This window comes from Phaethon lepturus, unplaced genomic scaffold (assembly GCF_000687285.1).
Source record: "Phaethon lepturus isolate BGI_N335 unplaced genomic scaffold, ASM68728v1 scaffold13681, whole genome shotgun sequence".
NCBI lineage: Eukaryota > Metazoa > Chordata > Aves > Phaethontiformes > Phaethontidae > Phaethon > Phaethon lepturus.
The window spans coordinates 64,335-90,434 of NW_010517063.1; the positions used below are offsets into that span (position 1 = coordinate 64,335).

At 40.6% G+C, this 26,100-nt stretch overlaps 1 protein-coding gene across 1 annotated transcript in view; it reads left to right on the forward strand.

Annotated features, from left to right (window-relative positions):
• The window catches only part of PRKAR1B (protein kinase, cAMP-dependent, regulatory, type I, beta), a 97,477-nt gene that overhangs the window by 63,802 nt on the left and 7,575 nt on the right, over positions 1–26,100 (forward strand). The window contains exons 6-8 of the mRNA XM_010296275.1: positions 1,969–2,127; positions 11,086–11,146; positions 14,726–14,847. Coding sequence (XP_010294577.1) covers positions 1,969–2,127; positions 11,086–11,146; positions 14,726–14,847 — 342 coding nt within the window. The remainder of the gene's footprint in view (positions 1–1,968; positions 2,128–11,085; positions 11,147–14,725; positions 14,848–26,100) is intronic.

Consider the following 26,100-nt stretch of genomic DNA (forward strand, 5'->3'; position numbering starts at 1 on the left):
GATTGACTTAAAAAATGTCCATACATTCTCATTATTTTACAAGCCTTTCAGAATCCTAATTTTATTAATCCGTTTCTCCTGCCTGTCTCACAAAAAAAGATCCAGTATTACCTGCTTGTTTCACCAAGAAAGTGCTTGGGTTTGCCTGGCTTTCTTAAAACTTGCTTTCATTTTTTTCATCATAAGGAGAATCAAAAGTAGATCTGAGATTTTCTTTCTGTGGCGAGTGTAAAAGTTTGAAAGCAAATGCTGCTGTTATTCTCCTGTGTAATATTCTCATATGTGATATTTATTCTGTCACGGCAAAGAAATGAAGCTATAGCTTTTGTGACTTGAGCTCTTTCTTGGCAGTCTGCTACCACCTGCCAGTTTGGGATTATTTTTACCATTTATTTCAGCCCCTTGATCTTCAGATGCTCCAGGAACACCAAGAACCACATTGCCTGTAGTTCAGCAGTGATGCTAATACTGCTCCTTTTCAGCTGATACCCAAGAGGTCTTCTGATCAGCTGAACTGCCCTGTGGCCTCATCAGTCTCCTACTGAACCAGCATTTCACTGACCTCAGCAGGAGCTTGATCAGATCTTAATTGAATATTGGGAAGATAAATTGGGTTTGATTCCAGCTGTAGTTTGTAATATACCTTTTCATCATAAAATGAAGAGAGAAGTAAAATTAATACTGACAGTATGTTGAATTTTGACCCCAGTTCATTTATTTTGGTCACCATCTTTTCTCATGCCCAGCTTGAACACAAGCTCTAATTCATGTGTTTTTAAAAAACTGCTAGCCTGTTACTTGGTAATTGGTAATAGGTTATGGTCTTCTCCTTTGCCATAGTTTTCTGCTGAAGATGAGAATATCTGCATATTTTCTTCATATTATTTTTCTTCACAGAGCTTCCAAACAAATGAAGTTCATTCTAGTTGATTTCTGCTGTTACTGGCCTGTAGCAGATTGGGATATGTTCTGTACTGCGTAAATGCACACAGCCTTTCCTACCCTCTAAACTCACAGACATATTAACAGAATGAAAAGGGTTTATTGTGAAGGTTTATAGCAGCAAGCCTACAAGCAAGCTGCAGAACACACAACCCATACCAGTCTTTGAATACACTATTATGTCTCATGAGCTGTATTGTCCATGAATAGTGAGGAAAATGCAGCCCAGGGGAAAGCACCTGCACAAGTCTCCCTTTCTCCAGTGAAGGTTTTACATAGCACTCAAGTGGAGGAATTCTTCTCAAATTAGATGGCATCCAAGAAAAATACGGTGGTAGTGGTATTGATCCATACCATGTTTCAGGAGGATAAGTTGTCCAAATAGACTGTGGGTCAAATACTGCTTCATAAGTTCTGTAGAGCTGATGTCAAAGACGAAGGATAATTTTGTGTATAGCTTCTCAAGTCCAAAGCACTTAGCAGTCTTCACTAAGGGGAAGGAGATCTCAATAGTTATATTTAAATGGCTGTTGGAGACACTAGCCTTAGAGAAGAAGAAAATGTTCCTTTTCAAAAGATGTTTCCCTGTTTTGACTGTTTTTCATTTCATGGCCGTGGTGCTTTTCAGCAAACCTCACTACACATATCAACACATCTCCTTCCCTTCAAGTTTGACAGTGTTAATAAAAAGCCAAAGTTGTGACAGTTCTGCTTGTTGACTGTCTGAGCCTTGAACACAAGATGGAAAACATGATGCCAGTTAACCACAGGAGTTGAAAACTCAGAGTAAATACAGTCATTGTACTGAAGCAAGACGACTTGAAATTCTGTCCACAAAGCTGGTTGTTGCCCTCTTTGGGGACTGACTGTGGAAACTGTTACGCTTTTGTTTTCCTTCTGTGTCCCCAGCATTGATGATTAGAAAGGAAATTACTAATAGCTTTTTAGGTAACTGGCAGTAGGAGGAACACTGCAACTAAGTCCCCAAACTGGTTTTGCTTCTTGTTTTGTCTTGTGCTGTGGTAGGTTTATGTCAACGGGGAGTGGGTCACCAGCATCGGGGAAGGAGGCAGCTTTGGGGAGCTGGCATTGATCTATGGAACACCCCGGGCTGCCACCGTCAAGGCCAAGACAGATCTCAAGCTCTGGGGCATCGACAGAGACAGCTACAGACGCATTTTAATGGTAAGTTTATGGAGAAGGGCTTGTTTATAGATTTGATAATTTTGCTTTCTCTTGTAGTACCAGCACTTCTGTTCTGTGTTCAGAGTACACTGATGATAAAAGGCTGCGCGGTCTGTGTTTCTCCATGTAAGAGAGAGAATATGACAATAACATCGAGTACCTAAATTAACTGATGACTGATAACTAAATGAACTGAAGGAAAAGGGGACAAGATTCAGCGGAAAGATGCTGAGTCAGAAATACAATTGAATGGCATTATTCATAACTATTATACGTGACTGAAAACCTCAGGAGGCCTCTGTTACCCTCTGAAGCTATGCAAATCCTTTCCTTCTCATTGTGAACCTCAAAATGTCTTTCAGCACTACCCCTTGCCTTTGAGGTCTTTGAACTTGTATTATACTCTTTAAGGCAGGTAATACAAGGTAAATCCAGCTCTGCTAAAAAAAAATCTCGGTTGGACTGTGCCCTACATCTTCATTAGCCAGCACACAGCCACATGTATCATAGGATGGTAGCAGCAGAGTCCCTGCTAATGATTCATTGCTCTGCGACTTTCAAAATCCCTCATCTCTGCAGCAAAGTTCAACAGATGTTCTGGGCACCTGGGGTGTGTGCTAGCTTATAGATTTGCTGTTAGTTCTTGAGTGGTGAGTTTATAATGGAAACTTTGACAGAAAATTGCATTTAGCAATGTCATAACTTTTTTTGTTTCTGATATCCATGTGCATATCTTCCTTCTCTATAAAATATTCCTTTCTTTTTGATAATTAACAGACATAAATCAGTGTGAAGCTTCTTTCTCAATAGGACTTGTCTCTAAAAGCTGCATTGTTTCATTCTGATCTGAAGGAAATGACACTATGGTCTCAGCATAATAAAGGAGTGTGCATTTTAAGATCATCTGTATTTCCAGTGGATGTCATGGATAACAGAAAAGTTAGCGAAAGGCTTGAGTAGATTTTACACTTAAATGATTAATTCTTAAGCAACAGTGTATTTATACTGTGTGATGACTGTTGGGTGTTTGTATGAAACGTTGCTGGTTTTCACTCTGTATTTCATGGGCTGAGTTCTGTATCCCATAAACAAACATCACACTAACACCTAGGAGAGTACATCTGATGGAAAGGTGCTCTATCCCCAAATATGCAACCTGATCGCTCCAAGACAAAATAGAGGAATAATGACGAGAAGCACACTGTCTTCTCTCTTTTGGATATGCAGGATGAATACTTTTTGAATGCTTCGCAGTGCGGGGAAGCAGGCAGTAGTAACTGAGACCTTTCTGCAAGATATTTCTAAAACATAGAGCAGGAGAATTTCCTAACAGATTTAAGGGGCACACCCGAATTTATTCGTCCCATGTCCTACACGGATGCAATGGAGAGGTGTCTAGGATAACTGGTGCGATCAACCTGCATGCTGCGAGCAAGAATCCAAGGTATAAAAGAAAAGAAATGTGGGAGGGAAGTAAATGTCAGGACAAGCCACATGTTCCTTGGCTTTTTAAGCGTAGCTTTTTACAGCTGCCTGTAACCTTGCTACTAAGGACTTGAAGGGACAGATTCACAGGCCTTCTAGCCTAGAGGTGATTGCAGTTTCAGTGTCGATGAAAACAGTGGTACCTAACATCATTCAAGCCTGTGAGCAGTCAGGTTTGGTCATGTGTCCATTACCATCTGACAGCAACCTTCAGAAGATGAGTATTTGACGCAGAGACAGGATTTTTCTAAAAGGGTTTAAAGTCCCGAGTGGAAAAGACTGTGGTTTTAATCTAGCTTTAGCCATACATACAACTTGAATGTTACAGATACACTTCTATTTGTTTCTAGTAGAGTGCCAAGTGCTTTTCAAACTAATTTACATATTCTCTGAACCAGTGACCACTGTACCTTACCTAGCAAGCTCAGTTTCTGCAGCTGACGAGACCTTTAACTTAACACAGAGGTTTTTTTCTCTCCCTCTCTCTCTTCTTGTGGTTTTTACAGTTGAGGCCATTAAAAATTGGTGGTCTGTTGCATTACATTAGATACCCAGACAGTGTAACTGTAGTATTCCCAATACTTAGATAGGAAATTTTCAGGTAGCATAGTGAATTAATTGCTGCAGGTATAGAAGATGTCCAATTTTAAGTGCTGTCCACAGTGAATGCAATTTACCCATCCAGACTACATGAATTCTGTCATCTTTTCATTTATTTGTAGGTGCAGCGTGGATAATTCCTTTGCTGTAGGTGAAATGAGACACCTGTTTCTATGCATTCATGTGAGGGCAGGCTATAGTGGCTGTCTGCACATTTCCTCAAGCCTAAGAATTAATTACATCGTGTTTCAGTGGCTGCATTTCATACTTGAAGCTAATGCCACCATTACGCGTCTGGTTTTGCTGTACTTAGTTTCAAGATGTAGTAGTCGCTGCCCTTTAAATCCCAGAAACATGGTTTCCTGCAATTTAGCCTCTAACTTTATATTTCTAGAAAGTTGCTGGATATTTTGGATGCTTCTGCCTTTAAATAGGAGGTGGTAATGCTTAGGATATCTTTTGGAATGTATAATTTAAGATGGTTTTAAAACTTGAGAGTGAACAGGTTTTTCTTTTTTATTTTCTGTTTGCAAATACTTTTGTCCAAGGGATCAATGGCCTTTTTCTCCCAAAGATACGAGTTTTTTCTGTAGCCAGATAAAGTCCTTCCATAACCCGAGAGTTTTTTTCTTTTGTCTGCATTCCTTCCCAGCCATGACCAGCCTGATGTTTTCTCAGTCTAGTGTTGAAATTTTATTCAAGTTGTAAATATTTATTTGCAAATCATGCCTTCAGATCCACACTTGCCAAAAAGATTTTATCCTGTCATGAGACACTTGACTCTCTACCTCATTTCTCGTTGCAGGCTCTGTTTTAGTTCTTTGCTTTGCATTTAGTAATTTCTAGTTTTTATTTCTGCTTAGTGCCATTTTCCTCACTTGTGTGTCTCATTGATCCAGACTGGTTTATAGTATGAATAAAATGCATCTCAGGAGGTTTGGAAGTTTGGGTTTTCCTTTTTTTAGATGGACAAAGCCTGATGCAAAAGGTTCCTGCTGGCTTTTAGTTACACTTGTCATCCATTTATTATTTAGCCTGTCCCAAAATAACTTTGTTAAAACAGATACATTTCTTTATATTTCATTGTCTCAGCTTAGGTACCCTGATGGCTCGAAGGTCACATTCAAGTTTGTTTTAGCAGCTGTGATGATTGTAAATGTTGAGATAGTTCTTTTTGTCAGGATTTGCAGTGAAATTGCTTGTCTTTCACTGCGGTCCTTGACAAAGTATTGTACCATGAACTTCATTGTGCTAGGTGGATTACAAAAAACCACTTCAACAAGTTACCCCCTCACTACACTCACAAATTACCTGTCCATCTGTGTATTCCATTTATGTCATAAAATTATCTGTCCTGAGTTGCATACTTTTCACTCTGTTGCGAATTTTTTTATGTGTCTGTTTTCTGTGTGTGCACACCCAAGCGCGCACACACACATTTATGTGTATGTTCTACATTTATTTATTTGCATTCTTCTGGGAGCGATGCAAAGGAATTTTTTGCCATAGGGTTCTCATGTAATTCAGTTGCTGAAATGTTGCTGCTCTCTTTGCAATTGGGATTCAAGAGCATCATGGAGTGGGGAACATCCCAGGGTAGTACAATATTTGTATTCTAAATATAGCAAATACCACAAATACCAGAGAAGCAAATGTCTGTATCCCAACATCAGATTGATCCCCAGGACAATTCAGTTCCCAGACTGAGGAAATTTAACGTATTAATTTCTTGTAATCTCTTCTTTTAAAGCAGCTTGATTCAGGATTATTCAACTATCCTGTAGTTCCCATGGTCCAAGATACCTGACTCTGAGAGCAGAGTTGCATGGGATACTATACTTTTTGCCTATTTGGCAAACTTTTCGTGTAGAAAGTCAATTGTAATATTGGGGTATGTTATGAAAAATCAAGGTTATCAGTTCCTAATGTTACGCCTCATTTTATTTATGCTATTTTGGCTTTATTTTACCATCTTTTCACAGCTTTGAACCTGAGAACAAGTTCTTTAACAAGTGCCTTTTTCCTCTCAGACAAAATAAGTCAGCAGGACTTTGTGTTTCTGTAAAATGTAGGTTGCATGGTGGCCAAAGCATAAAGCCAATCCAAAGCCTGCAATCCATCCAACATCTGTGCAATGTAGCACCAGGATCTTACAGGCTATTTTGTTTTCATGGCCAGTATGCACGGTGCCTTTTTCTTTCATGTTCCTGTAAGAATGTACACCCAAAGCATCATTCAATATCAGGTTTACACAGGGATTAAACAGGGTTGGAACAGCCCAGAAAGCCATTCTGGCACCTCCTGCCAGCATAACTCTTTTATTTGAAACTTGAGCCATGCTTTGCCTTTCGATAGCCATTTTTTTGGCTTCTTACTGAAGGTGGGAATTTCCTAGGAAGGACCCAATCAACTCCAGCCAGCCCATCTGCACACCCAAAAAAATGGAGCAAGAGAGAAGACATGTAGAGTGCGGGAGGGACAAAGCAAAGAGGCGAGCAGAAGGGAAGAGACTGGACTGGAGGAGTGGGAAAAAAAATGGAAGAAAACAGGGAAAGTGAAGAAGGGGCAGTTGGAAAAGAGATGCAAGAGTCCTATTCAACAAAATCTGTTATAATATCTGGGACATGCATTTTTCCTAGCCTGTGTAGTGCTTAAGCTAAGCCTAGGGCTTGCTATGTTTTTAAGTGTCCTAAAACTGGCTTTGAGCTCTTTTCTGGGTGGGTTTGGCAAATGCAAGTGATCTCGTTTCTCCTTGGGACTGTTTCAGGGAGGAGCTTTGCATCTTAGCATATTAATGAGTCTTTGTAGTTAGTGGGAACCACTGTCTTTAAGAAGATGAGCTTGTGCGTGACAGCTCAGAACCGGGGAGAAAGTGAACAAAGGAGAGTGGGGAGAAGGAGAAGCAGCAACTATTGAAATAAGATATTAATAGGTTAGAAGAAGCAGAATTAATAAAGACTTTTTAAAACATGCCATCAAGAACCCTGCCAGTGCAGAATTATTCATGTACATTTACTATTGTTTTTATCTGGCTCAAGCAGTAAGATTTCTACTGCTTCCCTTGGGAAACTTTTCTGCAAGAGAATAATTCCTAAGTTGGGAAAACTTTTTTGATATTCGTCTTAAATTAGATTTTCTTAATTTTCTCCTATTACTTTGAGCTATGTCAAGTTATGCTGTACTAAACTTCCCTCTCTTTCTGTCATATATCTGTAGATGATTATCACTGTCTTACTTAAAACCCTTGCAACAATGCATGCTAGCTATGAGCATGACATAGCTATGATCCCAGCGTTGAGCTGATCTATACAGGCTGAATTCTTTTTGCTCCTTCCTTGTCAGCTCTCCCCAAGTGTTTTAGCATTTCTTCAGGCTTTGTTTGGTTTGGGAGCACTTTTCTGGAGGAGGGGTACCCAGGCAGAGCATAGCATGCCAGACGCCATCACATACAAGCCACGGAGATGGAGCCTCTACACTTCATTCCTGGATGATGTTTTTGAGTGTACAGACCAAAATAGCCTTGTCTGTATTCTTACTGCAGCCTGATGGTGCAAACCAGGTCTCACCCACTGCCTGTAAATCTCTTTCAGCTTTACAACTTTCCAGTCGTCTTCCATTTGTCAAACATCTGTGCTTTGGATTTTTTTTTTCTTTGCATTTCTTAGCTGTATTTTCCAAACAGAAGCTTATTCTATTATTTTCTATTTCCACTTCTAATGTCTCTAGGTTCTTTCTTGTTATTTTCCTGTCCTGGCAAGCTTTCATATTATCTCCTACTCTGCAGATACTGTTACTGTCTGATTTGTTGCTGCTTCTAGAAGATCCATGAAAATATTGCCTAAGAACAGACTTAGCACATGTCCCAGGGAGCGTGCTGGTTGCACTACTGCCGAAAAAACTTGAAGGGTAGGAGAAGAGGTTATGGTGGTGTTCATACCCATGGCCTCAACAATTTGGGTAAAGCCCAAATTTGACTAGACCAAGTAAAACAAGTCTAAAAAGGACAACAGGAGTCAGAGATGACATTACGCCTATGGGAGGGGATGAGGGGGTAATATTAGGCTGATCAAGTAAAATGGGAAGTAGACGTGTTCTCTTTCTGTTTCATGGGGAGGAAAAGATGATTAATAGCAATGGAAATAAGCACATGCTTTGGTAGTTTGTAAGATTTCTACCGCTGCGTTGTTTTTAGCTTATATTGGAGTCGTGTTCTCTCAACATCTCTTCCCCTCACTGTGCTTATAAAAGCTCGAGCAGGAAAACACGCTCAAAACAGTGTGCATGAGGGTCAGCCAAGCTTCTCCTTTCTGGAAGAGAAATTGGGATCTGGTTGTGGTGATTGGGATCCAGCCTTGTGTGCTCTGAAAATGCAAAGACAGCTTCTGTGCCTGCCTGGGTGAAGCTCTGCTGTCAGGTGGCTCGTGCTAGCCTGGAGGCTGTTGTTTGTCTCCTCCAGGAGAGATGGAAGGTTGGATGGAGCCATCCTGCAGGTTGAGTTGTGAACCATCAGTTGGGTCACCTTCGTTTCAGTGCGTGTGCTGGGAAATAGGACTCCTAAGCCTCAACTGCTAGCTCTTCCATAGGCTCTTGTTCTCCCGTACCTTTGTGGTATCATTCTGAGACATGGGATATTTAAGACAGTGAAGCTATGTATCAAGTGGAGTCCCACTGAGGTTCTAGATACTATCACCATACAAAAAATGATAATAGCACATTTCATTAATTCTTTCCACTTCAGTTTTGCTCTTGCACTTGTCTTCACGGTGGATTCTGTACCGCTGCCCTTAGTTTAGCCAAGAACCAACACACCCATTTTTCTGTAGGAAGTGATGGGCTTTTGCTCTCCAGGCTAGGCAGGATGCCTGCAATTCTTACCTTCCTGGGTCTTGACTGTGTCTCTAAATACTTGAAGCTGTGGTCAGGCGTTGCTTGTGGCTACTGATTACTGCTTCTTAAAATTCATCTGTGTCCGCAAGTATTTAAAAAGCATTTTCCACATCTGTCCCTGGGTGCCCTGGCCCATCAAACTAAACCACCAGTCTGGTTTTCCACAGCTGTCAATTTTGCTGGTCTCATTTCCACTCGATGGCAGGGAGGAAAGCAACAACTGTGCAGTGTCCAGTTTTCCATTCTTTGTCTCACAGCGAGCTGTCAGGATCTGGCGTGGTTTACAGAGCCTCCTCCGTTTGAAGTTCTTTTTTTTTTCTTTCTGGCACTTCAAATGCTTTTGGAGGCCCCCGAGGTTGAGAACCAGGTTTGTCAGACAGAGAGGTCACACAAGGGTTACTGATGCTATCGCTGAGAGTGAACTGTCATCACCAGACTCAGAAATTATGAACGGGGTGCGGAGGTGGAGACCTCGGTAGCTGCTGCTGCTGCTGATCCAGAGATACCTGGGAAGCGTGGCAGCTCCTGATGGTGCTGTGGCTGTTTTGGAGCAGGGTGGCCTCAGGAGAGGGATGCAAAAGGGACCTTGTCCCCAGAGGAGAGCACCCAGCAGCTTCTGCTGATGCCAAAAGCTGTTGATGTTGGTGGAAGGATTCCCGCTGCTTTGGTGGTCATTGGATCAAGCTCCACCTGTACAATGCCTGTAGGAAGAAGGACAGTGTTTAAATCTTAGTTATATTATTGCACTTGAGTACACCAACCTTTCCTATTTTCGTACTTTCATGCATTTCTGAATGCTTTGACAGTGAAGGGTAAAATGTTTCTTCTCCTTTTCCTTTGTCTATCCCCACTTTCTGCCTCTGCTTCCAGTGTTCACTTGGAGAAGGAGGAATAGAGAAGTGGCTTTTTCTGTGGCAGACATGACATCTGCTTCTGTCTTTTCTGCCCAGCCTATAAGTAAATGCCATCTTTATTTCCCCTTTCTTCAGATGAGGGTATCATCTTTATGCTGTACTCCTGCCTTGTAGTTTTGACCAGCAGGCACCAGGCAGCCTTCGACATCCACGGGGAATCTACCCAGGCAGAAATGATGCTGGCTGTCATATAACAGTGTGGAATAAACTGCACAGTACCAAGGAAGACCCTGGGATTCCTCTTTGGTACCTGGGAAGGTTTTCTTTTCAAGTCATTTATGTCACTGCAGAAGGACTTAAGGATTAATTAATTATTTTTGTATTGGTAAAACTGCATTGTATTTATTCACACGTGAATCTCCATCAAAAATGCATGCTGGGATGGCTACTTACGGTTTCTGTCTATGGTGATCAAACACTATGTGAGCAGAAGGTTCCTCAGTAATTTGTCACACAATAAAATCTTAGTAGAGTGGGAATGACTCTGCTGGTGACTGCACGTACATTGATGATTGTCTGCTCCAAAACCCTTAAATCTTGTTAAAATAATAATATGAATAGGTTGCTCAGCAGTAACAATACATGCAACACTACAGAATATAAACCCTGCTTACAGATAAACGTTCTTGGCATTAAAGAGGTTTTAACCTAAAAGGATGGAACCCATGAGGGGGACATTTTAAGTTTTATCCTACTTTGTAATTGTAAATTCCCTTCTAGTAGGGCCTCATTGGTAACAAGATATATATTGAATTAGCTAAACAGCTAATTGATGAAGCTCTGGTTTTATAATGAGCGCCTGTAAATAATGGATACAATTCATCCACGGTGTCCAGTAACACCAGTGAAGTCAATGAAATTACACCAGGATTGAATTTGATTCCTTCTGTCTTTGCTTATCAGCAGTACAACTTGCCCAGACATTTTATGGGGAAGCATTTGCCCTAGGCTGTTTATGCTGGCTACACTTAAGATTTGGAAGGCGAAGGCAAAAAAAAAGAGCAGCCGTAGGAAGAAATCACAAAAATACTTTGTGTAATGTTCTACCTTCTTTTTGTCTCTCTAATAACAGGGCAGCACGCTGAGAAAGCGGAAGATGTATGAAGAATTCCTGAGCAAGGTCTCCATTTTGGGTCAGTTGCCCTTTGGACTTGCCTGTTAGTTCCTGTGTTATATGTGTTGGCAGAATGTATTTTGGTCTTTGATGGCACGATGAAAGCAATGGTGGTCAAACAGAAGGTTTCACAGTTGCGTCATTTCCAAAGGAATGAAAGCGTAAAGGGCCCTTTTTAGGACTTATTTTTCTCATTCTTTAATATGCACTGATCTTTTGTTTAAAGGGCAAATCTTTTCTTAAATATGGGAGCAGGCATGCACCGGTAACCTTTTTTTAGTAGATGCTGTTGCAGTAGAGATCATATGGATAGAGGAGAAAGCAGTGCAGAGATATGAATTTGTCATAAAGTCTAGTTACATCCTTCCAGGTGACAGGTGAGAAGTTTTTTCCTGTGAGAATACTGTATTTATGTGCACTAAACAAACTAACCTCACAAATCAAAATGGTGTGGTGTTGCTTTTTTTTCCTGTGTATTTTACAACCCCTGTCTCACATTCTTAAAACATCTGTTTAGCTTCTTGTCCTTGGATTTTGTTGCCCTTTGATTAATGTGATAGCCACGAAATTTGGACATGTTCTTGATGGCCTTCAGTAGGAAAAACAACAAACCCGTAATGCCTGACCAATCAATCACCATTAGGAGAACAAAAGCTCTAATAAGGAGGACGGTGTTAGACAGTACAACGAAATGTTCATGGTATAGGATAAACATCATGTTTCTGCTGAGGCTATTTTGCAAATAAAAAAAAAGCAGTACAGGATTAATTTGCTATGTAATTAAAATACTTACATTTCTATTTCAACAATTTTCTTGTTCATGGTATTCCTCTGCCATTTGACCTTATTTACCTGAAATATGAGAGTCTTAGCGAAAATATACTTGAACTTCTGAGAGGCACTATGCATGAAATTTTCAATTACATTTGTATGCTTAAAGTAAGGCCAAGTATGTTGCTCACTTATTAATGAAGTTTTCATCACTTAAATGCTTTATTTTATGCTTAATTTAAATCTTCCTAAATTAAGAGCACAAATTATACCAAATTACAATGAGTATTTAAAGAAAAAAGGATCTCTGCACCTGCACTAATGAGACGCAATTACAACAATGAGACATCTCAAAACAATTTCAGAGTAGAAAGGTTATTCAAAGATGCACTTCCTTAAACATGCGGTTTGCAATATAATTATATCCTAATTTGTAGTATGGCTTTTCAATCTCAGTAAAAAATGAGGTAGGACTTCAAGATTTGAACCATTTTTAAGTACGAAAAAGCACCAGGCAAAATAACACTACATTTCAGGAGCATCGAGAATTTAGGTGAAATGTGTAAGGATCTATTTCACATGTCTAAAAAGTAGATGACAGCTGGAAAACAGAAAGGTATTTTAGAAATCGCAACACAGCACTGAGAAGTCAGCTTCACTTCATGCCTTAATTTGGTCAGAACTTAGTGATTTCATGGTGGAAAAACCTCTATCTGCTCCTTATATATATTTTTTAAGGCTTGTGTAGTGTCTGTAGCTAGCCATATAACTGTAAGAGCAATTTATTATTTTTTTTATATCTAAGGATTTTTTAGATTATCGGTAACTGTTTATAGTGTACTGAACAATGCACTATAAATGTAGGAAATAGATATATATGGAATATATATTCCTCAATATCAATGAGGAAACTAATTGTTTAAAATCTTTCTTCTGGAGTTTAATTAAATATAAAACCATGAATCGATACATACAATTTAGAAATTGCAAAAAATTGTATGTGGTCTACTTTATTTGATGCTTGACTTTTACTCTGCCACTAAAACTTTAGGAGTTTTATATAATGTTCTGTTTGCAAGAACCATTAACCAATGTATTTGTAGTGGTACAATTCCCTTAGACAAAAGAGAGACACTTCGTGACTACAGCTAGAATTAGCTTTGAATTTTTCATAAAGCCAACTGAAGAAGTTTCAAGAGACTCTTTCTTTTCATTGTTAACTACTGAGGGGTTGGGGTTTTTTTAAATGAAAAAGCCTACTCTAGTCTGTATGAAAGAGTTTTATGCTTATTTTTAGTCAAACAAAGCACTTTTTGAATGTTGCATTGACAATATGGGCTTGGTCTTTGATATTAATGCCTCTGCAGCAAAGGCCACAAATACACCAGGAAAGTGCATTAGTGATTATAGGTGGGGGAAGCACTAGAAATAATTATTTCCCAAACAGCAACAGAAAGTGGCATGAAAACATGAGGATGTATGTGTGCCAGCCAACTCAAAACTTACCTTTGGAGCACTGATCACTTTGATCTGGTTTTGTTACCAGATTCAGTGTGCACTTCTGAGCTCAGCCAAAAGGCTTTTTAACTTTTAAAGAACTCACACAATACTTCTAAGCAATATTTTGATCAAAATGGAAAAACTAGAGTCTGAGAGAACAGCCCAGATCTAATCACGGTGTCAGGAGCTGTGTCTTGACTTACAATATTTTAATAATTTGTAATAAGTAAGAATCGGCAGAGCTCTAGTACATGAATTTTAGTCCAGATTTTTGAGGCAGTGAAGGTTATATCACTGTATTATCTGTTTCTTTTAATAACTTTTAAACCTGTCAATTTTTTCAGCCAAATCTGATAAAGGTACAGAACTTCAAGTACAATTCATTGTCTTGAATTCTCATGCAAAGGGATAGAGTGACACACAGGTCGGCAGCCCTCCTCTCCCGGAGAGCAGGGCAGGTGGAATTCATCCCTGCGGGATGAGGGCAGCAGGACAGTGAGCAGCCCTGGATGAGCCGCTGTGCAGCCTGTCTTTTGCCATGTGGGTATCTCAGGGGGTTTGTGGCAGCTGCAGGTGGGTGACAAGGACACCAAGCCACAGGAAACAGACTGCATTAGCTCCATTGCTCATACAACAGACTGGTAATTTTTTCTTATTGAAGTTTACTTTGAAGTTTTATAACTTTTCTCCCTAAGTGGGGGAATGAAAAGAAAAACGCTTTGTGAGCTGTCCCACTGGCAAATGTAGCGGAGGTGCCACTTCAAACATCCATACCGAGCCTCTGGTCCCACTGCCACCCGTGCTGCCAGGGTCTGCCGCTGGCTTCAGTGGTGCGTGGTCTTACCCATGGGGGAAGAGTCATCTTTTGCATTGGCACTTTTGCGTCACTTACCTAGCAAGCCATCGGTAACTGGCTGAGAGAACCTCTGACGAAAAGGCAGTAGGACTTGTTCTGACATCTGGTGTGGGATGTGGTGAGAGAGGATCTCGGCGCTCCCATGTCGCTGGTATCTCCAAGCAGCTCCTAGACTACTCCAATCTGCTGCAGCATCAGGGCAGTGCAGATCAGATCACAGGTGGAGGGAACAGGAGCCAACTCTTCCTGTCCAACTTTTAAGATTATTATCTGGGTGATTACTAAAGTCTAAGATACAATGAAAAAATACATTGCTATTTTCCAACTGGAGGTTCGTGCTAAGTGCCTGGATGAAAGAAATGGTTTTTTTATAACAGAAGCGAGCAGAGCAGAGCTGTCAGTTTAGATATAAATCTTCATCCAAAGTTAGAGTCTTTTTATAATAAAGCTTTATGATCTTCAATATTTTAGAGTCCCTGGACAAATGGGAACGGCTGACAGTGGCTGATGCACTGGAACCTGTCCAGTTTGAAGACGGAGAAAAAATTGTTGTGCAGGGAGAGCCTGGTGATGACTTCTTCATTATTACAGAGGTAAGATCGGCATCCTGATAAGCTCTGTCATTTCCTGGTAAAGATCAAGACTTTGTATTAAAGACATTTGGGTTCTGTTTAATCTCTTATTTCAGCATAAATCTGATCTCACTCCCCTCAAACCAGGAGAATTGCTCAAAATTCAAATGAATTCAGACACCAGTTCAATGGAAATGTCTTAAGTGGGATGTTTCCTAATTTCCAGTAAATTGAAGACACAGAGGAATTTTGAGGTGTGTCTAGAGTCTTTACTGTTTGAAGGTTTGTTTTCTGCATGATATTTTTCTTATTTAAATTACCGGTACTTTAGCAAGGCTGGCCAGCCACACAGTGCATTGATCATTGTTCCCAAAGGGACTTACAAGGGAAATCACAAACGAACATCTGTAAACTGGAGCAGGAGATCTGAAAATGGATAATTTGTTCTTTGTTTTGCCTTAAACTCAGTCCAAATGGCAGAGCCATTTTCTTGTTTGCTCTCACAAAGGCAGACAGATCTGTCAGGCAGCTGAAAATGCTGACATCTTTTTGGGAGATTATCTGACACTATAGTTCCACCATCTCACTTCTGCAAACAAATGCTGACGGGATTTTTCCTCCCTTTCTGACATAAATATTTGGATCCTTGATATCTCATACAAATACCTAGGCGCTGTGATATAACAAGTTATAAAAAGGTATTAGAGAGGCTCAGATTAAGACTAACAAGACAGCATTAGGATATGATTGTATATGTATTGAAGTTGGAGCTTTTCAGTACCAGCTGTGAGAGTTCATACGCAAATATATAGACTGGGAATGACCAACATATGGCTGTGTGGTGACAGTTCAAGTGCAAATCACAGGCCAGATGATACATGACCAGCAACAAGGCAGTGTGGCAAAGGAGCTAGGAGGTAATCTGAATCCCTCACTGTGGGAGAAGGTGGGTCATATGGATGTAAGGAAGCTGGTATCATTGTGTTGCCTTGGGCTCCAGTTGTACGTACACAGGGTACATCTCTGACTCCGTCAGGCTGCTGTGTTGTGATGGGATTTAGGAGGAAAGAGACCCTGCCCCGCTCAGGTGATAAAGGGGTTGTACAGCACCCATTGCAAAATGGCTTAGAGGCCAACGGGCTTCCCTTTGCTCTCCTTATCTGTGAATTTTTGGACAGATGCCTCTATCCAAGGCAGCCAGAATTTGGTTCATAATCAATATCTGACACTTAAAATTCCATTCTTTCTTTCCTCTTGAATGTTGGACGCTGGTGCTGAAACACATACTTGATTTATGAACGTAGTTTCTCTTCTGATGCAAATTGTCTGTGCAAATAACTGCACCTGTGTATCACACAGTTGGACACTTAAGGAACTTTAAATACGTGATGAGCAGTGCCCCTTCAAAACAATAGTGTCAGAATAAAAGAGACTAATACTAGAAGGGGATTTTTTTTCATTAACAAAATACTTAGTATATAACAAAAGTTTTTATTTCCACTAGTGTTACTAAGTGTCCTGTTACTTGCAGCAGCACGAGACTAGGAAAACCTGGTTTTCTTAGCTATCGAATCCCATGTGGAAAATTGGCAGCTTGCTGAAGAATTACCGAGGGCCCTTATTTTCCCCCTCTTGATGGAACAGCTGTTAAGACTTGAATGGGTAGAAAAGTATTAACACTGCATACTGCATAATCATAAAGTATCTGCTCACCTCACCCTTCCACTATAAATCTAACATAGTTTCACACTTTGGAAATTGCCTAATTTTTCTGCATTAAAGAATTAACATCCAGTATCAACTATTTCTTGTGCTGCAGTAGTATTTGTGCCCACTCACACATAGTTTAAGTTTTGTATTTTAAACCTGATTTCACAGGAGTTTATGTCTTTGATGTTAAACTTTTCTGCAGGAAAGCTGATGTGAGCCGCCAGGAACACATTATTCTACAAACAGGTTGAAAGTACTTTTGGCTGGTTTGTTGTCACAATATGTTGAAAAGTCATTAACTTCTTTCATATGTTTTTTGATGTTTGCAGCCTTATAATCCAAAACACTCAAAATGCAGCCAATTTGTTTGGCTGCTGTATATACAGAAAGCATTTCATATATCACCAGAATGCAGCCTCCTTTGGAGTACTCTGTTGTCCAGTAGTATAAAACTAAGCTTTGCCGTGCAATTTTGGGGCATGGTACTTATTTGTTATAAACCATGGTCATTCATGGCATGCCATAGTCAAATCAGTTACCAATTTACAAAGCTTTGGTGCACCAGCATCACAAATACCGGTTCCACGTGGGATCTTGTGACTCCTATCATAACAGCTTCTCTAGGACACCCAGGACTCACGCATGTATTTTAAATTGTTAGCACAGTTTTGTATGAACTTCATAAATTAATCATTCATTTCTGATTAGCCTGCAATGCTGCCTTCCTCTGTGACATCCCTTTGGGATACCATCTTTTAAGTATATTGGTGCTGCAGAAAGACATAGCCTATAATTGAATTGACACCTTCAGGATTTGCTGACTGAAGTGCAGCCATTAAACCCTTTTGAAAGGGAGATTTCCAGCCTCGGTGATGATCAAAACAGCAATTCCTACTTTAAGCCAGCAATATCATCCTGGTTAGTATGGACAAGAATATTTAGTCTCCCCCTTCTGTCAAGCAAGCACATTCACCTTTACTCCTTTTTTCTTAGTATAATCTTTTTTTCATGGCTTTCTGTCCACCTTCTTATCTCCAGTGTTGCACAGCTCATAGTGGGGTACAGGTTATTTGATGTGCAGGCTGTATGCATGAAAATGCTGCAGTGCCCCATGGACAGCAAGGCTGCAGCAGGAGCTCAGCCAGAGTATTAGAATAACAGAAAATGTGCACAGGGAACTGTCACAGGAAACTGGGGCTTTTTAAGTTCACTGCTCACAAAGCTGTTTATGGCTCATTTTTTGTTAAAACGTCTAATGAGAAAAGTATTACTCCGAGATTCCAGGACAGCTACAGTTTTTCTGCCATCCTGAATTTTCACAGGCACCAGTAAGATGTTTACTTGCAGTAGGTTGGGTGCTTTTACATTTAAATCTCAAGCAGCCTTCAACAAGATGTAGTTTTAATATTTAAAGGCTGTGATTTTTTCCATAGATAGAATTATTTTAATGTTTATACCATATTTCTTAATTTGAAGATAGGATCAGAAGTGAATGTCTGCTTACAAAAGCAAAGTAACTGCTTCTGTGAGATTGATTTACTACACTTGAAACTGGTAATTAAAAAAAAAGAAAAAAAGAAACAGCCCTGCAGTTTCTGTATTTTCAGATATTTCCAGGTCTTATTTTCCCACTCTGGTTTTCACACAACAAACTCAGGCTTTCCCAGACCAGACAGATGTGGAATGTATCTGCTGGATTCCAAGGTCATGGAATTATCCCATATGAGATTCCTGGCACAGAGGTGAAAAACTTTAAGCACCATGAAACAATTGTTGCCATAAAGAATTATATTTTGGCAAGCGTAAATCATAACAGATGTACAGTTTCTAACAAATAAATTTGCAGTTGTACTCTGCCACACTGTGTACCCAGCAGTAGGGAGGATTTATTCATCTGACTTCAGATAACGCAAATATTTTTAGCTAGCATTTTAAAGTGGTAGCTTGCAAAGGCATGTGAGCTTTGCGGAGTTAAATATCCCAGCAAACATTAAGTCCCTTTAAACGAAATGCCAGTTGAACGGGGGCTGATTTTATTTCCAACTCGTGCTTTGCCAGACTTCAGCTTGAACAGTAGTTCAAACTACTGTAGTAGTGCTCTGAAACTGGAAAGAAATGAGGGTTTTGCTGTCGTCTAGGTTACTGAGAAAGGTAGCGACAATAGTATTAAAAATAGCGGTTATGATCATGTACCACTCTCTTAAGTTCAGCTTTGAACTTGGCTGGGTGGCACAGCACCTCCAGGTCTGTAACCCAGCTGCCAAAAACGCACGGACCTGCAGCCATGAAGTGCCCCACTGGGTTTTCCAGCTCCCACCCCTCCCCACGTCAGATCATTTGGATCTACTTGTCATGACCAAGCACCGCATACGGCACATGGATATTGTCACGGGACTCCACCGACTGTGCTCAGGGAGTCTTTCAACCTCAGCTGCGTACTGAGAGCTTGCTGAACTGCTGCCATATGGCCCTAATACTCCATAAAGTTTGACATGGCTTAAGAAAAATGCCTGAACAGACACAAACGTACACAGGTGTAGGAGGAGAGAACAGCAAAAGGTTTATAATAGTGCCACTCTGCGCCCCAACAGCACAGCTTGTAGCTGTCCTTTAAATGTGCTTTCCATAGCCTGTCATCTCCTCGGAGGACAGTTTGGTCTAAGTGGTGCAGAAAGCAAAGAAATAAAACTGCGTGAGAAGCAAAACATTTCCAATTAATAGTTGGTCGAGTTGCCCAACAATAGCATGCAGCAGCCTAAAAATAAAAGACCTAAAAATAGAAGATAATTCACAGGAGAAAATTCAAGGAGAAATGGCCCCATTGTATCAAGTAGTTTCACATTAGATTTTTGTTTTTAACTTTAGTATATTTAATTGTAGATTAGTGCTAAGTTACAGGGGGTAGTTGCACCCTCCTCTGCAACTCCTTTGTGAAAAGCACTTCAAAAAAGCTGGGGATTTGTGTTCTTTGTTATTATCCTACTGGTTAGAGAGGGGGCAGAGTCAGGGCATCTGATTTGTAGTCTCACCTGTATTCTCAGTCCAGTCTGTGGGCAGAACATTACCCTCCCCATTTCCCCATCAGTGTGAATAATCCTGATGACACTTCATAAAGGTGAGCAAAAGCTTCATGGGAAAAGGTATAAAGTATCTGTCAGTACTGAAACCAGGCAGTGGGAATAGCAAAACTGGCAAAGAGAAACATTTTCATTGATAGTGCAGAAATCCTTCCAGAATTAATGCATAGAGCTGCCTGATTGACTAAAAGAAGTAAAATTAGTTGGTAACAATTAGTTGTCCAGCACTATTGTTGGCTGATTACACTGAAAACAGTTCTGTAATCCTCGGGGGGCTGCTAGCTTTCATGCTGCTGTTGACATTTCAAATCAGGGCCACAAACTGGTTCCAGTCTGGGCAGGATCCGCTGTGAGTTCTTGCTGAGAGTGTACTTGAGATACTGTCCTGTAGGTGAAATCAGTGTTTCCAGCCCCGCTGACACTCATGGCATGCTATGGAGCATCTGCACAAATGCAGTTCAAAGCCTTGTTAGGTGGAACAGTGTTTGTAAACTCTTCCTACCATGGTAACGTGCACCAGCAGAGGAAGGTCCTTGGTCTAACTCGGAAGGGCACTCCGTTCTTCACAGAATTGGGCCTTTTTGTAGGAAAAGTCGACCTGAGTTTTAAATTGCACAAAAAGCATCTGAAGATTTATGATTTAAAAGCTCCTTAAGGAGGAAAAGAAAAAAGAAAAATAATAGCCCAATTGTTTCCTGCTCTAAATTGTTGCTCTTTGACTTTCTAACCCAAGAGAGACCCCGTTGGCACCTACCCCTGTGACAGGCTGGAGAACTACAAAGTAAACTTCTTCCGTATGGTTAATGAAGTCACTGCCTTAGGCACACTCTGCTATCACACCTGATAATCTCTTTAAAAACACAGTGTGATTAATTATTAATTAGGAAGATGAATGTTGTCTAGAAAAGGAGTTTCAAAGGCTACAATCTGAACTGCTTCGTGTTACCGGGATTTTGTTGATACTGAACGTGTTTGTCAAAGGCAGTCTACAGCGACTCCTAATATACCTAATAAACAAAATATGCCGAATAAACAGACCCAGCAGTCACTGAGGGCTCTGTACTCTACTTATTTTTAACTGCAGAGACATTGTTTTACATAGAGCTCTTACAGGAAAGGTACATTCAGTTTTCGTGGTATCACCTGGTTGTGCTGGAGCCATAGTATTTCCATTGGCCCTGCTTCAAAGTTCACCTGTGTTCAGGATGGCATTTTTAATGGTCAGCTGACGTCAAAGATTGAAAGTTAGGTGTGTGATTGGGTCCTACCCTGACTAGGGATGGAGGTGAAGTATTTTGCTGAGTCAAAGGGACTAAAATGTTAGCTTAGTCCAGCTCTTGTTAAACTCAGCTTAACTTTGACTTCTGTGGGCAGTGGATCAGGCTGCATATACATGCAATATCCATAAACGTGCAATCTCGAGTGTATCCTAATCTCTTCTCTGTCAGAAAGGAACAGTGTTTCTTAGGAACCAACTGGCTGCACCCTTTCTTCTTCCCACCAGCCATGGAAGACCTGTCAGTGACTGCAGGTTTTGGCCATTCCTTCCAACTCTTTTCTCTGGCCCCGTTAATAACCACTGCAATGCAGTCACCTACAGTAAATTCTGCAAAATCTGAAACCTCAGGATTGAAGTACGATGGAGCATTTTCTTAAAAATTTTGTGAAACTTTAGATTAGCCAATATTTCTAGTCTATTTTAGGACTTTGCAGATTTTGTTCCTCATTTGTGGCAGAAACCAGGACAACTGTATGTAAATTCTGCGAGTTGCTATGAACCCAGAGACTGGAGAATAACGTATAATAGTTTAAAAATGTACAGTTAAAAAAATATTGTCAAACCCAGTCATGACTCAATCTTGAGTCCATAATCAGAATTAAGTCCTCTTGCATCATCCTTCTCCAATACCATTAAGATTAACTAGCTTTTACATTATGAAAATGAAGCTTTTTTTAAAAAGAAGTCTGATGGGTAGGAAAGCAATATAAAAGCAATGTACACAGCCAATAGTTTGTTATGGAAAAAAATTCTCACCTGGATTGGCACATCCATGTAGTATGACCAAATGATTTGGGGACTTGTAATGACTGTGGTACACAACATATGTAACCTTTTAAGTGGCTCATTTTATCTTACCTACTTATCTCTCTAACATGAACATCTCATGAACTTCACTGGGTTTATCTTCACTACACCTGTGTGAAGAGGTGCGTGAAGCAACCTCCATTTTGCAATGGTCTGAAGCACAGGCACAAGAATTAAGATAGTTCTTCATTCCTGTTGAAGACAATCAGTTAGGCACCTTGAAGGTCTGGACCTCCATGATTTCGCTCACAGAAGGTCTAAAGCAGAGAAGCAATGTTAGCCCTATTAATCCCAGGCTAATACATCAACTGACCATCCTTTTTCCTTTATGTTAAATTTTACCACCCAAAAATGATGGGTGTTCTTTTCTAACTGCAGGTTAAGTGGAAGTCACTTGCACTTTGTATTGCTGCCTGAAATTTGTTTATTTATTCCCTTGTTTTTGCATAAAAGTCTTTCATAAATCAAAGGTTGGTAAATAATAAAAATCCAAGATTGTTTACTGGCTAAAGGAGTATTTGCAGTGTCTTTGGCTACATAGTTCAAAGGATTTGTCTTCTCTTGGAAAGTATCCCTAGAACTGCTGATCCTTAGCTGTAACATAAAAGCCATCCCAGGAATGATGCTATTAGCAGTCCCAAAGGGCTAAAATGGCAGCTGCGGAGTGATATGCTAGTGGTCTTCCAGAACATTGCGACTGAGAACATTGCTTATGCCATCATCATGAGGTACACGCAGGACTTGGTAAACTTAGGTCTTGAAGTAAAACCAGGAGGATGCAATGTAGCTGTACTATTCTCAAAGGCTTAAAAGTAGTTTTCATAACCTCTATTTTGCACATGCTATACCCAGTGCAAAAAAAAAAAGTGTATGAATGTTTCCCCGGTTCACTTCTGACATGACAACTTGTGTAGGAGTCTTCAGTCTCATTCAGCTGTAATTTAAAACATCTGATTTGTAAACCCATAAAATTGAAGTTTATGCTGGAAATACAGACACACCCTGGTCTCTTACCACTATAGAATACATGGAAAACTGGGAGATCATTTGGTGCACAGAGAAGTAAAACATGAAGTTAGTAATTGGCAGTTTCACTCTTAATATATACATGCTCCTTTTGAATTTTCATAAAAATCGGAGTGCTAGATTTTCTCAGTCTCAAAACAGCCTGTGACTTGTCATTTAGCTAATACTTGCTTTAAGGTAAGGTTGTTGTTTTGACTCTTTTCTCTTTAGTCTTGTCCAGTAATGTCCTTCTACCATGGAAGTCTGCAAAAGCAGTGGAGGTTCCCAGGTAACAGAATACCTCTCTGTGTGAGTAAGGAGAGCATCAGAGGCCGTTTAGCCTTCAAGGTTTTCAGGAGGTTTTCAGGATCTTTATAAGGTCTTTTGGCATTGAAGACCGAGCTCACAAGCCCTCATTCAAAGCATTTAGTCAACGTGACCAAGAACTTAATGGCTTGAGGCATGTTAAATCTAAGCTGAAATTAAAGGCATCTGCTTGTCTCAGGAGCTAGGAGCTCTGTCCTGAGGAGTGCTTTTCTGTCTTTAAGCAAAAATACCACAGTTTAAACAAGACCCGAAATACAGTGGTGTCCAACCTGGTGGAAGAGCAATGGAGCATTTCCTAATCCCTACTGGAGTTCATCGCTTTCTCTGAATCATGTTAAAGCTGTCCCTTAGCGGGATGACTTTTCTCCCTCCTCTGCAAAGTAACTGTTGAGATGACTACAGATTTGCTGAAAGAATATGCCCCTTAGGGTTATCATTCATTAGTGTAGTGTGGATTTTGTGGAGCATGCAAGGCTCTCTGCAGTGTGCTTCAGGAAGAGGCAGCTTTGACTGCGTGAGGTTTTTCTTCTGAACTTCAGAATTTGGTCCTTTGAATACACAAGATTCACCAACTGAAAGGGTTTCAAGAGACCTTTCCGTGGGGGATTTTCCTGATCTCTGTGATAAACTCCCTTCTCTCCTTCCCCCAGTTTGCTCCGAGTTTTATTTCTTGCTCAGAAGCTGTTGCCCTAGCTGGCCACAGCTGCTCACCCAGCCCTGGTCACAGCATTAGTTATGAGACTTCAATGACGATGTCTGTCTCAGCCTTTTGCTTGGTCTGGTTACTTCAGCATCTACAGAATGTTTTCACAAAGAAGCAGATGGTGGTAGGAGTAATTGGGCCGTAAAACAACATTAACAGCTAAAAACGATTTTCACCAGAAAGGATTTTGTGGGCAGGGTGAGGGAGGTTCAGCACTGTTTTCTTGTTTTCTCTCCCGTACATTCAACCCTGCCCCTGCTGTAGGTGGTAGTGCTCCGCACTGTCTGCTTCCAGGAGATGAGCCCTGTCAGGTCAGTCACAAATATGAACAGTTGATGAATAACCCATTATAGACTCACTTTTATGTTGCCTCAGTGGATGTTTCCTGGCTTCAGAGAGAGTCAAGATAATGGCTAGCTTTGTAGAAAGAAAGAATCTCTAAAATGCAACATTTTTTTTCCTTTGTGACTTTTATTGCTTTGTACGCTGACATGTCTGAGGGAGGAAAACAGTGCCTTGTTGCCAATAATCCACAGTGCTTGGCACGGACGGTCTTTAAAATCTGGCACCAGGATGAATATTAATTCAGTTGTTTTCCCACAGAAGCTACTGATTAGTCAAGGCCAAGTATCACTGAGATGATTCATTAAAACCCGTCATCTGAGCCCACCTTTACTGAGTGGATCTCCTTTTTGTCACCCCTGCGACAGGTGGACTGAATGTGTAATAAAAGGGGCAACTAAAATCCTAGAATGGAGTAAAGAGAAAAATGCAGAGGGACCCCAAAGGCTGGACTGTGGTGCAATCGCTTCCCAGCTTTCTGGGCACGGAGCCAGGACAACTAGCCAAGGAGGATCACACCCCAGGCAAGGGCTCCTCCCATGGCTCAGAGCTGGTATCCTTATCCCTCTGTCACCACCCCCTTGCCCCTAGGCTTCCCAGTGCCACTTGGCAACTGGTGGCATGGGAGAGAAGCATGGGACTGCTGTGGCACCGAGGCTGGGGAGCACAGAGGCCACCGTGGTGTTCCCCCATCTGATGGTGGGGGACGATGATGACTGTCGATGAAGTCTTGAGTCCCTGAACACATGGATATGCCTCTACTGGACACCTGCGTGATCTAGCCTGATGTTAGTTCTGCTGCTGTGGCTCAAGGGAAACATTTTAAAGTTAAGAGACTATAAAACTTCATGTTGTGATTCTGAAAAGGCTTAATGAAGAAAAAACAATTTTTTATTCTTTGTTCAAAACCCACTTTTTTTTTTTGCGTAGGTATTGCAAGGCTCACTGTGCATGAAGTAAATTGCATTTGGTGCGGTGTATTCTGCTTCTTTTGGCTTTTCACTATGTTTACTGGTCTCTTCACCTGAATCTTGTCTTGTTCCATCTCATAAAAACATTTCTTTTACTTCAAGGGGAATACATTAGGTACGGCAGAGGTTTAATGCAGACTGTATCAAAGAAACACTGAAGGGGAAGATTGTCTGAGATACTGCAATAGGAGGATGAACAAACGATTGAAAAGGTCTTCCCATGTCAAACATCTATGATTTTAAATACTGAACGATCAAGGCAAAGGCGTTTCCTGGTGATTAATGACGGGCTGGGTGTAGTCATGTCTGGGCCTTAACCCTGGCCTCTCCTATATCCCTAGGAAATGCCCTGTGGCTCAGTTGTTTCTGCTGTTTTAAGCTACACTTCGTTTATGATTGATTGTCATTTTGTAAAGTACCTTTATGTTTGTGGCTATTTTGGTGATTGCTCTAGACAGCTTTGTTCCTCTCTCTCGGGTCTGGATGTTATTCCCAAACTATATATAAATGTGCCTAGGTAGCAGAAGTGGTGAAGTTTAGCCATACATACATTAGTCTTCTGCAGGTGTGATATAGCTGGTACGCATGGCAAACTGCAGATTGTTTGATATCAAGTGTGGCTGTAGAGCTAACGTATAGGATTTGTGCCAGCTTGGTAGTAATATTTACTTTCCATCTTTGCTAGATTGCAGTGTGCATTAGTGTGGTTGAGGATTATGGCCAATAAGAATGTGATGCATTAATGTTATAATGTTATGGCGACTGCATAATGGTAATCATTGACATTGTCACTGTGGCTGTTGCAGTGTAAAGGCACTTTCTGCAGCACTGCTCTCTCTCAAGGAGATTGTATAGGATCACAGTGCACCCATTATTACTCTAATGTTGCTTTTTGAGCTCATTTGACATTGCACTATTAATCCTAAATATACTCACAAGGTGCTGGCTTTCTGAAAATCCGCTGAAATCAGTGGCACGCAAGATTTCCACAGTCATGGCCAAATTTAAAAAGCTGAACACAGAAATGTTGGATATTTGTTTTCAAATTTGTTT